This window comes from Galeopterus variegatus, unplaced genomic scaffold, assembly GCF_000696425.1.
Source record: "Galeopterus variegatus unplaced genomic scaffold, G_variegatus-3.0.2 Scaffold548, whole genome shotgun sequence".
NCBI classification, from domain to species: domain Eukaryota; kingdom Metazoa; phylum Chordata; class Mammalia; order Dermoptera; family Cynocephalidae; genus Galeopterus; species Galeopterus variegatus.
This window is the reverse complement of record NW_007726659.1, coordinates 157428-173564: the sequence shown is the minus strand read 5'-3', so window position 1 is coordinate 173564 and position 16137 is coordinate 157428. Positions and strand designations below refer to the sequence as shown.

The 16137-nt window shown below is 40.6% G+C and overlaps 1 protein-coding gene across 2 annotated transcripts in view; it reads left to right on the top strand.

The window, feature by feature from the left end:
- Positions 1–16137, top strand: part of SLC35F1 (solute carrier family 35, member F1) — a 149893-nt gene that overhangs the window by 113494 nt on the left and 20262 nt on the right. For both annotated transcript variants that reach the window (XM_008569955.1, XM_008569956.1), the window contains 2 exons: positions 1151–1203; positions 9209–9363. In XM_008569955.1, coding sequence (XP_008568177.1) covers positions 1151–1203; positions 9209–9363 — 208 coding nt within the window. The remainder of the gene's footprint in view (positions 1–1150; positions 1204–9208; positions 9364–16137) is intronic.

Genomic DNA, 16137 nt, shown 5'->3' with positions numbered 1-16137 from the left:
GTAATTCTGATTTCACCAAATCCCTTTCTACAAAGCAAGTACTTTGTAATTGTGTAGGTTCAGTGTCTAAAATTATTTATGGAAGATAATTTGTCATCACTGGAAACATGTTTTGCAAATAGGCTCTTTACGACAATGCTCCAAATTTCAGTGTTCTGATGTTCTAGTGAAACACTCCATAGCAAACAAGGCACAGAGATGGGAAGACTCTCTGAGAAGGATTTTATTTTGGGTTCATTCTGAAATGACGATGGCATTTTAAAGCTGCCAAATCTGGTGCTTCAGCTTTGTGAGAGAAAAAGGGATTGCCTAGTTCAACTATTCACAGCCAGTATTTTGTGGATGGATGGGCTCATTTTATGGATTATTATTCTTGAGTCCGAAAAATATATTCAGAGATTTAGTGCTTATTTGCCTCAGTTAGAGCTGACTGAGCCCTTTGGGGGACACCGCTGCCAAAATAATGAATGTGGCATTAGGGTGTGTTTGGCAAATGGGGTACCTTGGGGGTGCACTGGAACCAAAGTAACACTGGTGGAATAGAGCCAGCCTTGCCTCCTGGTCCTCTTTGAGAACAGTAGTTCTCAAAGTGTGGTCCTTGAACCAGCAGCACTGGCATCACATGAGTACATGACAAAAATTCACATCCATGGGCCCCACCTGGATTTACTGAATCAGAATCTCTAGGGATGGGACCCAAGAAACATTGTTTTAACACATTCTTTAGGTGGCTTCACATACATTTAAATTTGAGAATCATAGCACTAGAGAATTCCAATCAGAAAATTGATTAAACCTGCAAGCACAGAAATTTTTTGAACCTCACCATTGGCTATTTTAGAAAGCATCTGAACAAGAAGGAGCAAGAAGGCTATAGGCAGACTGTTTGGGCAAGAAAGGCAGTGGAAGGTCGGACGTCCCCCATGCCCACCAGCATTCTGTCACTGCTGCAGGCCACGCCTAACAAGATCCTTCAGGGATGAACCGCAGGCTGCCCGATTAGACTTGTGTCTTCATGGCCCAAAGTTATTTTTGAAATTCAATTGGTTGCCTCATTATTTTTATAAAATTGGTAAGGGGAGGTTGGTGGGGGAGGAAGTAGAATGCATTACAATCTTAGTCATCAGATTCACTTTCTTTGCATTTGCAGAGCTATAATGGAGCACAAGGAGCTGTTAAAGGTGCCCTGGGATTGGCAAATAGGTAAGGAGTTTGCTCGCCTGAGATGTAACCTTTAGTTACATCTTTTTAGTAACCTTGAGAAATGTGTTGAAAAGAGTGATGTGGGTGGGCATGGGCCACAAACAAGGAAGGGATTTAGAGTGGCAGGGAACAAAAGAAAATAAAATCCCTTTGTCATTTTAGGAATTCCTGCACACTGTGAAAGACTGAATTGTCTGATTCATAATGTTTCCTAATTGAGCTTCTGCCCATTATCATCGTCAAGATGCCATTAGGGTAGACACAGAAGTATGTTATTAGGTTAAAGACCAACCAGAAAGAAAAAATGCCCTGAGGCAGTGGTAGCTCATAAATGACAGCAATTTGCTCCATCCAAGAAACATGAAACTGATGTGATCATTAAAAAGTGGCAGTTTAGTAGAGGGAAAAAAACTGAACTTAACAAAAAGGCATGAAAAGAAACAATGTAATAGGCATTCTGAGCCCATAAAAACCTTTTCAGAAGGGAGCAGTTGGCCCACAAGAAATGGTTAATTGATCTCCAAATGGACTTAGAAAATACCAGACAACTTTGAGCTAGTTAATAGACATCCAGGGCATCTCATATTCCACCTGTTTCTAAAATCACTTTTCTCTAAAATGTTTAGGACAAGGATCTAAGATCTAGGTGATGCTATAATGATTGATCACACAGTAAGACCTAAAAAGGACTGACATTTCATACCCCCAAAAGTTATCCCCTCAGTGTCTATTGAGACGCATGGGTCCCAGCTGTGAGCACAGAGCTCAGCTCATGGAGGTGCTTGGAAAATGTGCACAGAATGAGTGCAAATGAGGGTGAAAGTAGAGATGGTGCCACACGCTCGGGCTGGCTGCCTGTGCCACCTCCAGCTTACGTGAGCTTTGTTTTCTGTTTTGTTTTCTTTTCTTTTTTAATTTCTAATTTTTATGTATTGTATTTTTATTTTTTAAATGTTTCATGCATATTTATGTGGTACAGAGTTGACTATCAGTATTTGTGTACAGTATGTGATGATCAAATCAATATTATTAGCATGTTCATCATTACAAATCGTAGTTAATTTTTGTGCCCTCTCCCCCCTCCCCCTCCCCCTTTCCTACCTTTAGTAACTATTCGTCTGTTCTCTCCTGAAAGTCCAACATTTTATAATGGTCTTTCTTTCCTTCTTTCTTGTCCACTTATGATTGAGGACATGCAGTATTTCTCTTTCTGTGTCTGGCTTATTTCACTTAACGTAAGTTTCTCCAAGCTCCAACATGTTGTTGCAAAATGGCAGAATTTCATTCTTTTTTATGGCAGAATAGTATTCCACTGTGTATATATGCCACATTTTCCTTATCCAGTCATCTGCTGATGGACATTTAGGTTGGTTCCACATCTTGGCTATTGTAAATAGAGCTGTGATGAACATGGAGTGCAGGTTTGGTATAACTGACAACTTCAGTCAAATTCTGCATCCTCAAGGAAGGGCAACAATGACAAAAACTCCCCTGCATCACGTCACCTACCCCTGTCCTCTGAGCTCCTAAGCTCTGGAAGACTCCTTGCTCCCTCTGAAGGCATGCTGCATACACTAGGAGCTGCAGAATTACGCTTGACCCTCCTTAAAGGTTATTTCTAGTTGCTTCCTGTGCTGACCAGCCCTTGTGTCTGTCACAGAGTCCTGCCATTTAATTTCTTTTTAGTTTTGCTAGAGAATGTTACAATTAAATGAAAACTAATAGAGGGGAGGGGCTAGGGAGAGAAGAGGAGGACAGCTGGGAAAGAAAGCCAGCTGCAAGTTATGGAAGCATTTGCCTTTGTGACCCTCAAAGCCAGGAAACAATGTCACCGTGCTTGGTAGCACTTCACACACAGTGGTCCAGGAGTATAAATTAATTTGGTATTGATGGTCATAGCAACGATCAAAAAGAATTTGTCCTCTAATTATGTCGATGTCATGTGTACAACCACGAAGGTTCTTTTATAATTCAGTGTTAGTTAAACCTGTCATCAAAAGATGATTGTATTCTGAGCTCTCATATTGCCATTAAAATGTCAGACCTCTGTGGTCCAAGATGATGAAGGGCAGTGTGAAAGGAACACATTACAGAGCCATCCATTTAATTCCTGAGTGGAAATGAGGCCAAAATGGCCTAGAAGGGGAGACAAATATTCATCCTTTTCTTTCTGAAGCATTTGTAGGGTTGGGTTTGAAATTTTTTTTTTTAAGACCAGCGCCACCTTTGTCCTCATGATCTCACCCTGACCTTGTACAACGTTCTATTGTTTAGCTAAATTCTAGGCACATAGCATGCAGTGAATACATGTTTATCAAATGAGCGAGTGAATGAATGGCAAGCAGAGAAGAGGGGGCCTGTGCTGCCCTCTGTCATTTCACAAGACACAGACAAAAGGCAACCGTGGGGACAATGGCAGGAGACTTTAGACTGTATGTTGCACTTGCTTTCTGGGGAACTGGTAGATGGCATAGCAACCACTGTAGCTCACGGACCAAAGAGTCAGGGAGACCTCCAGGGAGGGTGAGCATCTTCTCAACCTCCCCGCATACCTGAAAAGTCACCCAACAGTGCCAAGCTCCCATTGCTGTGTCCTGGTGGAGCTCACATTGTTTTAGTTAAGAGACCAGAATCCAAAATGGTCTTCGTTTCTGTGATCTATCAAGAAGTTTATCTCCCTTCTCTCCCTCCACCTCAGTAATCTACCTTATACAATCTTTTGGACAGCTCATGTGGTTGCCATGTTATCAAAGTAAAAAGATTTTTTTTTTCCCTATGGGGTAAATGGGATAATAAATATTTTTATATTTTTCTTAATTGGAAGGCACTTTCTAACAGATTCTGTTATTTTTCTATAACATTGGCCAATTGCAAGATACAGAGTAATTAAAAGCAAAAAGATGATAGTTATTGTTGTTTGTTTTTATTTCTTTGTTCTACTCTACTGAGCAGAAAGATGGATTGTGATTATCCAACCAGTAAGCTCAAGTAGAACTTATGACCTGGTACAGCTACAATGTCCTCCTGGGGAGCAGAAATGTTAGAAATCTAATAAATAACTTAAACATTCCCTTTGTCCCATTTGCCATATTGTGTTAGAGGATGTGTGAACATAAGCTGCTGTGAAAGTAAAATGTCACAGGAAAGAAGACGTGTGCAGTGTGTCAGCAGACACGGGCTTGCGGTGTGTAGGGGCTTTGCCGCTTTGGATATTGTGGTTGATGCTTGTTTTGGTTTGGGTTTTGGTTTTTTTCCTGGAGGTCAAAACAAGAGATTATGCCTTTCCCTGAAGATGAAATAATGGGACCACAGAGCAGGAAGAACCTTGAAGATAATTAAGAATACGCCTGTCTTCTCGCTGATATTGTACCTGAGGCCTGTGGAGATGAGATGACATGGCTAGGCTGACAGCTGCCTGTGGTGGGACTAATTTGCCCTCTGAGCAAACCCAGCCAGCCTCGTGCCCTGCATAGACTTAGCTTAATGCACATGTTCAGAGAAGTCATCTCACCCACCCGTTATGCTTGAGAATTAAAAATAATATTTTATAAAGCTAGTATATTCAAAGGAAGAGAAAGACAATACCCAGTTGTCTTTCAGTGGGGTGTAAAGAAGGAGATGAGATAAAATATACGCAGCATATACAGACGCATACTATATACATATATGTGTCACATCTACATCTCATATGTAGAAGACATGTTCATTAGAGTTCAATGGGATGCTCCTTCAAAGCCTCATTTCTCTTCATAATAACTAAACAATATTGAAGAGTAGAATGTCCTCAGACTTTAAGGTCACATAGCCTGTGTGACCTGAGGGCGAGTTACTCACCCTCCACGTGCTCATCTTTCGCCTGTTTGCTCACAGATCCATGTCTTCTACTCTTACTCTGCTCTGCTCATGCAAACTCCACCTCACAGGCTCCTTTGTCAGGGGGCTTCCGGCTAGTTTGGGTCAATGGAAGGCACTAGAGGGAGATTGGAGATGGGAGAAAGAAGGAAACCAGAGTGTGTCTCCCTGTTTTTCTCTGCTTGGGGTTAGGTCCCTAGAAATGGCTGGGTCTCCTCGGTGGTTCTACTCCAGCTGGGCTTCCTGACCTCCTGACCTGTGTTAACAAGGCCTTCTTCCTGTGTCTCTCTTACTCTTGGAGAGTGAGTAACTCATGGCTATTGCTAATTTCTGGGTGGCCTCACCATCCTGTTTCCCCGTCACCCATTCAGAAACCTTTGTACTTTGTGCTCCATATTAAATTCCCTCTAATGAACCTGGTATGGAATGTGTGTCTTGACTGATACTGCTCTATAAACCTATTTCCTTACCTGCCTATACAGGATAACCATAGTAACGGCATTATACTGTTGTGGAGATTAGTTGATGTATATGAAGAACAAGATACATAGTAAGTGCTCATCAGTATCAGCTGATGGTATTATTTCCATTCTCTTTAGCTTAAATCTCTTTAATGCATGAGGACAAGAGCGACCAGATTCTATCCTTAGAGAGAGAAAGCATTTCAAATAGGAAATGGCTATGCACACACTCTATCAATGTAGTCACTACAGCCATTATGTAGCTGTCACTCAAAAAGTAATTCAGTTCATTTGTTTAGTCATGTTGATCAATTGAAAACCCTCCATGGACAGCAAGCTGGGCCTTCAGATGCATTGCTAATGTCCATTAACTATCTAATGTCCATCCAAGCACAGCAAATCTGCCAAGTGCGGCACTGCTGCATTCCAGCTCTTGATTTCATCATGTTCATTTGGCTGACGATGATTTGCTTACAAAACAAGGATATTCACACACCAAAACATTGGTTGATCAGCTGTGGTGGTGTGTGTATTCTACCCTCATCTCCCTATATCTAATTTCTGCACCTTTTAAAGATGTATTTAGAATGTTTAGGCTAGAAGTGTCCTGAGATAGCTTGATTCCTAGAGTGAAAGTCTACTATGTACAAGGGTCTTCAAAAAGTTATGGAAATATTTGTATTATCTTTTTTCCACAAACTTTTTGAAGTGCCCTGGTATCTATTTTCCTACTTTCCTTGGCTCACTAATTGGGCTTGTAAAGTAACACCTCTTCTCTGAGTCCTCAAGTTGCATATTCAGCTCCTACTGGACACATCCCCTTGGATGATGCATAAGCATCTAAAACTTAACACATTCAAAATGGAGCTATTTCCACTGGAAACCTGGTCCTTCATTAGTTCTCTCCACCTCAGTAAATGGTGCTGCAAATCACCCCATTTCTGAGTTAGCCAGAATTCATGGGCATTCCCGATGCCCTCCTTTCCTGCACTGCCCACATGCAGTCTATCACCAGGGCTTGCTGAATCTTCACAGACCTGGCCACTTCCCTTCTCCACTGCCATGCTGAGCAAACCAAGCAAACCACCAGCCTCTCTTGGACTATGACACTACACTTCCATGCTTTCCTCCTCCCAGTTCCTTCTCCACAGGGTAGCCAAAGCCATCTTTTAAAAATGTAGACCAGGATACATTAGTCACCTGCTACCGACTCCTCAATGGCTTCCTATTATAACGAGAATAAGATATAAATTTCTTTCTAAGACCTACAAGACCTGACATAATTCACCCCCTTCCTAATTTCCCAACCCTTCCCTTGTCACTGCTTGTTTTGTTCATTCTGCTCAGCCGTTCTGGACAATGGCAGCTCCTGGAAAACTTCAAGCCATCCCTTCTCAGGTCTTTTCATGTGCAGATCTCCCTGCCTAAAACATTCTTTCCCTGGCTCCTCCAGTGGCAATCTCCTTTTAGTCCTTCAGCATTCAAGGTAAAAGCCTCCTCCACATAGCAGCCTTACATAACCACCCTTCCTAGAGCAAGACCCTGCCATTCTCTGTAGGGAACCCTTTTCTTCCTGTGTCACACTGATAGCAACTCTAAGCTGCTTGGCTGTCCTTTCTTCCTTGCACTCCTAGCCCGTAGCAGAGTGTCTAAGGCACAGTAGGTTCTCAGGCAAGAATGGTTGAATAAATGAGTGAATGTAAAACATCAGAGCCCAAAAGTCAGAGCTCACACAAGGTGTGCTAGGTAAGATGATGGAAGGGTAGGATTCTGGAACTTTCTAGCTCAGTCGTGATATGCTCTAAATCAGTGATGCCATTATAGGAAAAAAAAAGTCTCTGGTGCTTGGACCATGTTCTGATCAAATTTGATTATTTTTAGTGAATTAATTTAAGAATAGATCTTGTCCCTACTCTGTTAATTACATATTTCTTTAAGGAATACCAAATTACTTTTTATGTTTTTTCATGTATTAATCAAAGGTTATATAATATTTATTGAATTAGTAACTTGGTTAAGAGAAAAACCCAAGTCCAGGAAACCCAAGTACAGGAAAATTGGCCATTATTTAAATTTTTAAATACAATTTCTGATGGAGCATCAAAAACTGTCTGATATGACTGTGACAGAATATAGACATCAGGACTTTTTTCTCACTGAAATAGGAAAGCAGTGGTTCTGTCCTCCTCTCAGGGCATGTCCACCACACTAGAGGGGGCTGTTGTACTGTTTGCTTACTTAACGTTCACAGTGTTTTATATAGATCTGATGTGGCTTTCCTTAGACTTAAGATCAGCAACATATAGAATAATGATTTGTGCCCTTAAGGACTTTTCGTATGGGCAAACCAGATTTCTCTTTGGAGTAATCACTATTCTTCTTAGTCAGAGAGACTGGATATCCAGTACCTACCAAATCCTCCAAAAGTCACAGAATTCAGAGGAAGCAATCTCCCCACGGCCCACACTGGATACACGTAATCAAGGATTCCTTTGGAAAGGTTACTTTATTACATCGCAATGCCCCCAAAATTGTATTACTTATGCTTGTCTCATTCTTTCAGGGTAGAGAAATGAGCATCATTTTTCTACATTTGCATTGTATCAACATCTGGAAAAAGATGAACCAAAGTGTAGATGTGAGAGCCGGCCCGGTGGCGCACTGGATAAGTGCGCCACTTGGGAAGTGTGGCGGCGCTCCCGCCGAGGGTTCGGATCCCACATACAGACCGGTTCCCGCTCACTGGCTGAGCGAGGCGCGGGAGCAACGCCGAGGGTTGCAATCCCGTTGTTGGTCCCCGGTCCGGTGCGGGGGCAACACTGAGGGTTGCGATCCGTTGCCGGACACGGAAAAAGACAAAAAAAAAAAAAAGTGTAGATGTGGCTGTAAGCTCCTGCTTGGGTCCCTACAAAACTGAGTACCCATGGAAGTGGTATTAACAATTATGTGCCTAGGTAAAATTGTAATAGAGAGGAAGAGAATTTTTGAGGATGAGAGACTGACCATATAGCATTTTAAAGGCATTGGAGTCCACATGTGACAGTTCACGGTGTGCTAGAAAAGGTGGCGGGAGGGTAGGACTCTGTTGGGGGTAGGGCTGAACAGAATTCATGGATCTGGAAGAAATTGACAGACGGTGCTGTGTTCAGAGCGGTGAAGTGGTCTGCCCAAGGTCACACAGTTAGGATTCCAATTCAGGATGCTAAGTCCAGATCTCTTTGAAATGTAAGCCCTTCGATTTTAAGGACTGTGGAGTTATTCATCATTGCGAGCAATATATGATACCAAGCAGTTTTGTTCTTATTTTGCAAATAAAAAAACTAAGAGTTTTTTAAAAAAAATTTAAATATATGAATAGCAAGAGTTAATTACAGCACAGTTGGGCATAGAATTCAGAAGCCTCTGAATATAGCCACTAAGAGGCACTCCTTCCCAGAAGAAGCAAAATGTCAGCTACATAGTGAGAAGCAGAAATTTTATTCTCCACACACATATTTTGACTTTTGATTTTATGTCTTAGCTATGTGTTACCCAATAATATATATATATCAGTTTATACAGTAATAGAAAATCCACCTTTTGTAAGAGAGAGATGGCACACACTATTTCCCTTCTTTGTCTGACTGTGGATGCTGAAGATCCTCCTGTCCTGGAGGAGGCCTGACATTGTCCTTTCTTCGCTGTCTCCCCAGGACTGCTCTATGTTGGCTTCAGTGCCTGCATGTTTGGTCTCTACAGCTTTATGCCAGTCGTCATAAAGAGAACCAGCGCCACTTCGGTTAATCTCTCTCTACTCACAGCGGATTTGTACAGCCTGTTCTGCGGGTTGTTTCTCTTCCACTACAAGGTAAGTTGAGTCAGGGCCTCTTTGTGAAGATGACGCTTTGTAGGAAATAACACATACAGGTAGGGATGCCCGAATGTGGAATGCCCTGATTTTGTGTGCTCACCCCATGATACGGGTATTCACATTTCAGCTCTTAGGCAACATGTCCTAAGAAACCAGTAACTATGGACAATTGATAGCAAAAGATAAAGAAACAGCCATAGAGGAAAGGGCTTTTGGATACTGGGGGACAGTTTTTCAGATACCACTCAGCCCAGAAGCTACTTTTTCTAACTTGAAGCTAGGAAGATTCGTACAATTCCCAAACTACAACACAAAATGGATTCTTCCAAAGGCATTGGCAGAGTATGTTCTCTTTGGAGAAATAACACAAGTTTTGCAGTTTCCACTTTGCAGATATTTTTATAGCAAATGTAAATGAGAAATGCTATTGCAGTAGAAATTGTTTCTTTACCAAAAGACTGGGGTTTGAGTAAAGGAATGCAAAGAGATATTGTGAAGCACTTGCAGTTAATGTGTCAGCCCTGAAGAAAGGAAGAGACTATCCAGTCCAAAGTTGGCAATCTCTTAGAATGCAAGACTCTACCCACGTGTTCACCCAAGGCAGGCAGGACTAATTGACTATGGCACACCAAGGTCAGATGCTATTCTTCTAAACACCATACTCACTGCAGCCATTGACAATCAGCTAGAATTGGTATATGAGAAGAGACCCACTTGCCATTCCTTAACTAGTCCAGTAAGGTAAGGGTCAATGGGGACTATGACCTGGTGTAAACAGGCCAAGTATGGAACATCCAAGCAGATAAGACCAAACTAGGACAGGCAAAAGAAGAAAAGGCAGAAGAAAAGTGATGCTACTCTGGCTACTTCTAGCCAAGTGCTTCACCGGTAGTATTATAGGTAACAATCACCAGCACATGGGTGTGGCCAGCTGATGGGGCACCATGGTGGGCAGAGCATCTTCAACCATGTGAAAATAGGCTTGGAGGTTCTTGGAGAAATGATGAGCTGGAAGAGTGGGTACTTGAGATGACCAGAGGCAAATCAGCTGAAGTGAATAATCAGAATTATTATTGAGAGAGGCCAAAGTCTCAGACAAGAAACAGACTGAGAAGGGTGGATGAGGGTGGAAAAGAGATCACAAACAAGGCTCCTTAGTAGGTGGGAGGATCAGAAACAGATCTGGAAGACTGGGAAGCTTGAGAAAGTGGTTGTGGCAGTAGACAGGGATAATATCTCTGCCCCCTTCCCCACCAGTATTTTTGAGGTATAATTGATGAATAAAAATTGTATATATTTAAGGTGCATGATGTGATGGTTTGATATAAGTATACATCATGAAATGATTATGACAGTTGAGATAATTAATATATCCATCGCCTCACAGTTACCATTTTTCTGTGTGTGTGTGTGTGTGTGTTGAGAATAGTTAAGACCTACTTTCTCAGCAAATTTCAAGTATACCGTACACTGTCATTAACTATCATCACCGTGTTATACATTAGATCTCCAGAACTTGTTCATCTTATAACTGAAACTTTGTATCTTTGACCAACATCTCTCCATATCCCCCACAACTTCCTATTTTAAATGAAGTCTTTCATCTAGTGTAGTGGCAAAAATGACATCTTAAAAAAACTGTCTACGACTGGACAATGTTTATTGTTTGTAATTTTTGTTTCTATAGTGCAGTCTGTTTCCTGAGCTCATCCTGGTTCTCATAAGGTAAAATTAAGGTCACGATACGTTCCTCTCAGGCCACTCCTGACCACAGCGCTGGGAGGACCAACTTCCTTCAAAATCTCCCTCCAATAATTTTCCAGAGCCCTAGAGACCCCTGGCCATGGTCTCATTGCTACAGCAGAGTGGCCAACATTTTTCTTCTCTCCTCTTCAGGGAAGCATCTGCATCTAGTTCATGTCTTAGTACAGTTCTTAATACAGTGAGTATAGTTCTCAGCAATTAATCCTGTAATTCGCTTTATAAGCTCCAAAAATAAAAGAATTCCTTTAATCTTCCATAAAGAAAGATGACTGAAACCCGTTGTTCTGGTTGAAGACTGTGATCACTTCTTGGGTAGTCCAAACCCAGTCAAGCTCTCAGCATCCCTTATAGCGGCATTCCAGAAAGCCTGGTTTCACCAGGGTGCTCACTAAAATTGCAGATTCAGAGGCCATTCCCCAGAGCCACAGAATCAATATCTGGGGGAAGTCTGCATTGTTAACAGGCTCCCGCATGAGTCTGCTTGATGGTCTCTGAATTTGAGAACCACTGTTTGTGGGGAGGGTACCTGGACAGTGCCCATTCCTATTTGATTCTGTCACTTCTCACACTTCCGCTGACTTTGGTTAGACCTGGGATTCCTCACATTTACAAGCATCAGGAACTGAGAAAGCTGATGAATCAGGTAAATTCTAATTCTCCACAACCCATCCTCTCCTCCCATCATCTGTATGTTACTACTTTCTTAGAACAAGTGACTTTGCTGAAGAGGAAACCATGTAGCGACCTTTGTCAAGCCATCAGAAGGGAAGCTGTGTTACCTGAAAATTAAATTCCTGGATTCCCCAATTTAGAGATGTAATGGATACTTTTGTTTCTTAAAGCAATTTTTTTACTATATACATAAATTTTGCTACTGTTTGAAAGGTAAATAAATTTCCTTAAGACAGGAATTGGTCCAACACAGTAGGTGTTTTTTCTAGTTACAGTTGATTCACATTGTTTTTTCTTTAATTAAAATTTTAAGGTAATTGTAGATTCTCATGCAGTTTTAAGAAATAGTGCAGAGAGATCCAATTTACCCTTTACCCATGGGTAGCATCTTGTAAAACCATAACATAGTGGCAGGATATTAACATTTATACAGTCAACATCCAGAACATTTCCTTCACCACAAGGACTGCCTATGTTGCCTTTTTATAACCACGTCTGCTTCCCTCTCACACACCTCCCAGTCCCTCAAAACCACTTATTTGTTCTCCATTTCTATAAATGTGTCATCTCAAGGATGTCATGTAAATGGAATTACAGGGTACATAACGTTTTGGAATTGACTTTTTTCACTCAGCACAATTCTCTGAACATTCCTTCAGGTGGTTGCCTATATTAGTAGTCTTTTGTTTGTTAGTTTGTTGTTTTTATCACTGAGTAGAATTCCATCGTGTGGATGCACCACAGTTTATTTAACCATTCACCTGGTGAAGGACATCGGGTTGTTTCTATTTGGGGCTATTATAAATAAATCTGTTGTTCCTATTTTGGGCTATTATAAATAAATCTGAACATTCATGAACAGGTTTTTGTGTGAACAGAAGTTTTTATTTCTCTAAGATAAATGCCCAAGAGTACAATTGCTGGGTTGTATGGTCATGATGTGCTTAGTTTTATAAGAAAATGCCAAACTATTTTCCAGAGTGATCTATTATCTTTTATTACAAAGGAATACATATTCATTGTGAGAAAGTTAGAAAATGCGGAGAAGTGCTCTATACTCATACATCAGTACCATTTTACAGTGCATGTATATTTCTACAGTGCACATATACTTTATAGTTCATATATATTTTAATTACACTATGCATGGTTTTACCACATGCTTTATTTAAACTTAACAGTGTGTGTATATATATATATATATATTTCCATGTAATTTAATATCTCTTTATATTGTGAGTCTAAATTAGTGGTTTTCAACTATGGCCATACATTACAATCCTCTAGAAAGAATATAAAACATAGGCATGCCCAGATCCAACCCCAGAGAGTCTGGTCCTGATTGATTAGGAGTGGGGACTTTTAAAAGCACTTCAGGTGATTTACCACGTATCCTAATATACAGCCAGAGTTGAGAACCTGATCTACAAGATTATTTTAATGGCTGTATAGTATTCCGTGCAACAATTATACTTTAACCCAGGATTTCTCAACGATAGCACTGTTGAGATTTTAAACCAGATGATCCTTTGTTGTGAGGGGCTGTCCTCCGCATTATAGGATGTTTATCAGCATCCCTGGCTTCAACCCACTAGATGTCAGTAGCATCCCCCCAGTAGTGACAATCAAAACTGTCTTCACACATTGCTAAATATTGAGAACTGCTGACTTAAAAATCCCTAATTATTGAATTCGGGTAGTATCTCTATTTGGCTAATATACGTAATTTGGAGAATTAGCATAGTAAATCTTTGCTCAGATCCAATGTTTTTGTGTTTTTTTAATAATTTTTAAGGGCCGGCCCGGTGGCGCACTGCTATAGTGCGCTGCTTGGGAAGCGCGGCGGCGCTCCCGCGGAAGGTTTGGATCCCACGTACAGACCAGTTCCCGCTCACTGGCTGAGCGAGGCGCGGGAGCAACACCGAGGGTTGCGATCCATTGCCGGACACGGAAAAAGACAAAAATAATAATAATAATAATAATAATTTTTAAATAAATCTAATGATTGAATTTTTCATTTCTAATGTGAAACAAAAACCTTTAAAATAATTTTAAAATCCTATTGAGGAACCAGAAACACTGCATAGAGGCAGCAGATGCAAAGCCCTGTTAATATTATGGCAACCAATGTGAGTACATAGACAAAAGCTGTATTTCTCCTTCCTTTTCATTCTCATTATACTTACAATTGGCACCACATAACTTAGTTCTTGAATAAACACTGCCTTGTATTGTCTTCTAATTGTTTTATGAACAATAGTACTTAATAGTTGCAAATAAATAAGCTAAATATTTTTCTAATTAAAATATTTAAAAATTTTTTTAACTTTTTTTTTTTTTTTTTTTTGCCTTAAACAGTTTCTAAAAGACTGTTCCAGGCAATGCTTGAATTTGTAATCAAATAGTCAGTGTTTGGAAAATTCAGGATTTTTCTCAGGGGTCTGCTTGCCTGCTTCTGAAGTTGGCTTTGGGCTCTACAGACGAGGACCAGAGCAGGGGAGAAGGGCAAGACTGAGGGCCTCCCAGGATGCCCACCAGCCTGATGGGCCGTCTCAGAAAATTAATGTTTGAATAATGTTTATCGAAGGTACTGTTGTTGTTATGAGCAATGTATGGTCAATGCAAAAATCTTGGTAAATTTTGCAAAATTCAAAAATGGTCATAGTGATGGGTATATGTGTATGTGTGTTTGGGGGGATGGTGGTTATATTTTGTATTTTTATATATCTTTGGGAAAATGTCTATTTAAATCCCTTGGCCATTTTTAATTGGGTTATATGTTTTTTTTATTGGGTTGTAATTATTCTTTATATATTTTTGATACTAGACCCTTATCGGATATATGGTTTGTAAATATTTCTCCCATTCTTTGGTGGTCTTTTTACTTTCTTGCTAGTGTCCTTTGAAGCACAAAAGTTTTTAAATTTGATGGAGTCCTGCTAATTTATTTGGTTATACTTTTATAAACATGGAAGGAACCATGCAAATCCCACCACTGCCTTTGGGCACCAAGTCTTCCCTGGTTGCTTCCTCCTGCTTCTCCTTTCCTGGGCTGCTGGTAATAACTTTAATTGCCCTGAATTGTCTGCTCTGAAGGGCTGGTTGAAAGTCACAGCCTCAGGAAGAAAAGATGCAATTGAGGTGAGGTGTCCTTAACTATATAAAGAATAGAGAGTGTAGCATGGAAGAGGGTTTAAGCTAGTAATCCTCGACCTTGGCTACACATCAATTCACCCAGAGAGTTTTAAAAAACACCAGTGCTTGGGTCCCCCACTCACTGATTCTGACACTCCAAGCAGCAGATGTTTAAAGGCTCCTTAAGTGATTCCAGTGTGCAGCTAGGGTTAAGCCCCTGGTGCAGACTTACTGTATGTGATGGCAAGCAGGTGGAACTAGTACGAAAAGGTGAGGGTTATAAGATTTTTGCTAAACATAAAGAAACGTTGTTAACAATTAGCCACCCCAAAGTGGAATAGACTGCCTTGGGAAGCAGGAATTCCTATCGCTGGACATGGGACACGAATGTGAGAGAGTGTGGAGGGGGGCTCACGCTTCATTGCTGGGTTTGGACCAGTGACCTCTGAGATCTCACTTGGTTTTACTACACTTCGAAGTTATAGTTTATTCTTTCATTTAATCATGATGTCTTTGCTCTAAACAATCTCCTGGTCTGGTTATAAATATCTACTCGTTGAGAGGGAAGGGTTATTTACTTGCAGAGGTTGCTTACCAAGCCAGAACTAAATGACTAAATGAAGCTCTCCTGCCCCAACATTGATTATTTCCTTTTTCTTGCTTTCCACCCTTGGAAAAAAATCCATTCTTTCCCCTCCCATCAGTCACTGCCTGCAGTATCTCTGCCTCTTGTGCTGGCTGCTGTGCTGACTGGACAGTAAAGCCCCACATCCCTGGGAAGCAAAAGACCTATTTCTAAATCAGATTATCTTGATGGTATAGTGTTCTTGCGGACTCTAATTTTACAAGACTTTTGAGAAATAGTTATATATTTCTGCTTTTTATTACCCGACAACATTATTGAACCCAGAAAAATAAATCTATAGCAATCCATGGAAAGTACAGGAAATAAGCTTTACTGGGCCTCAGAGACCCCCAAAAACTAAAGAAGAGACTGATGTGGAAACTTTTCAACTTGATGCTGTATTGGCTTTTCAAGGTCAGAGCTTGATCTGTTACAAATTCTGTCATCTTATATATAATGCAAAAACAGGACAATACAAGTTGTAATTGAAATTGAAAGGATGTTAGTTTCCTATTGCTGCTATGATAAATTACCATGAATTTTGTGGCTTAAAATAACCCAATTTACTATCTTAC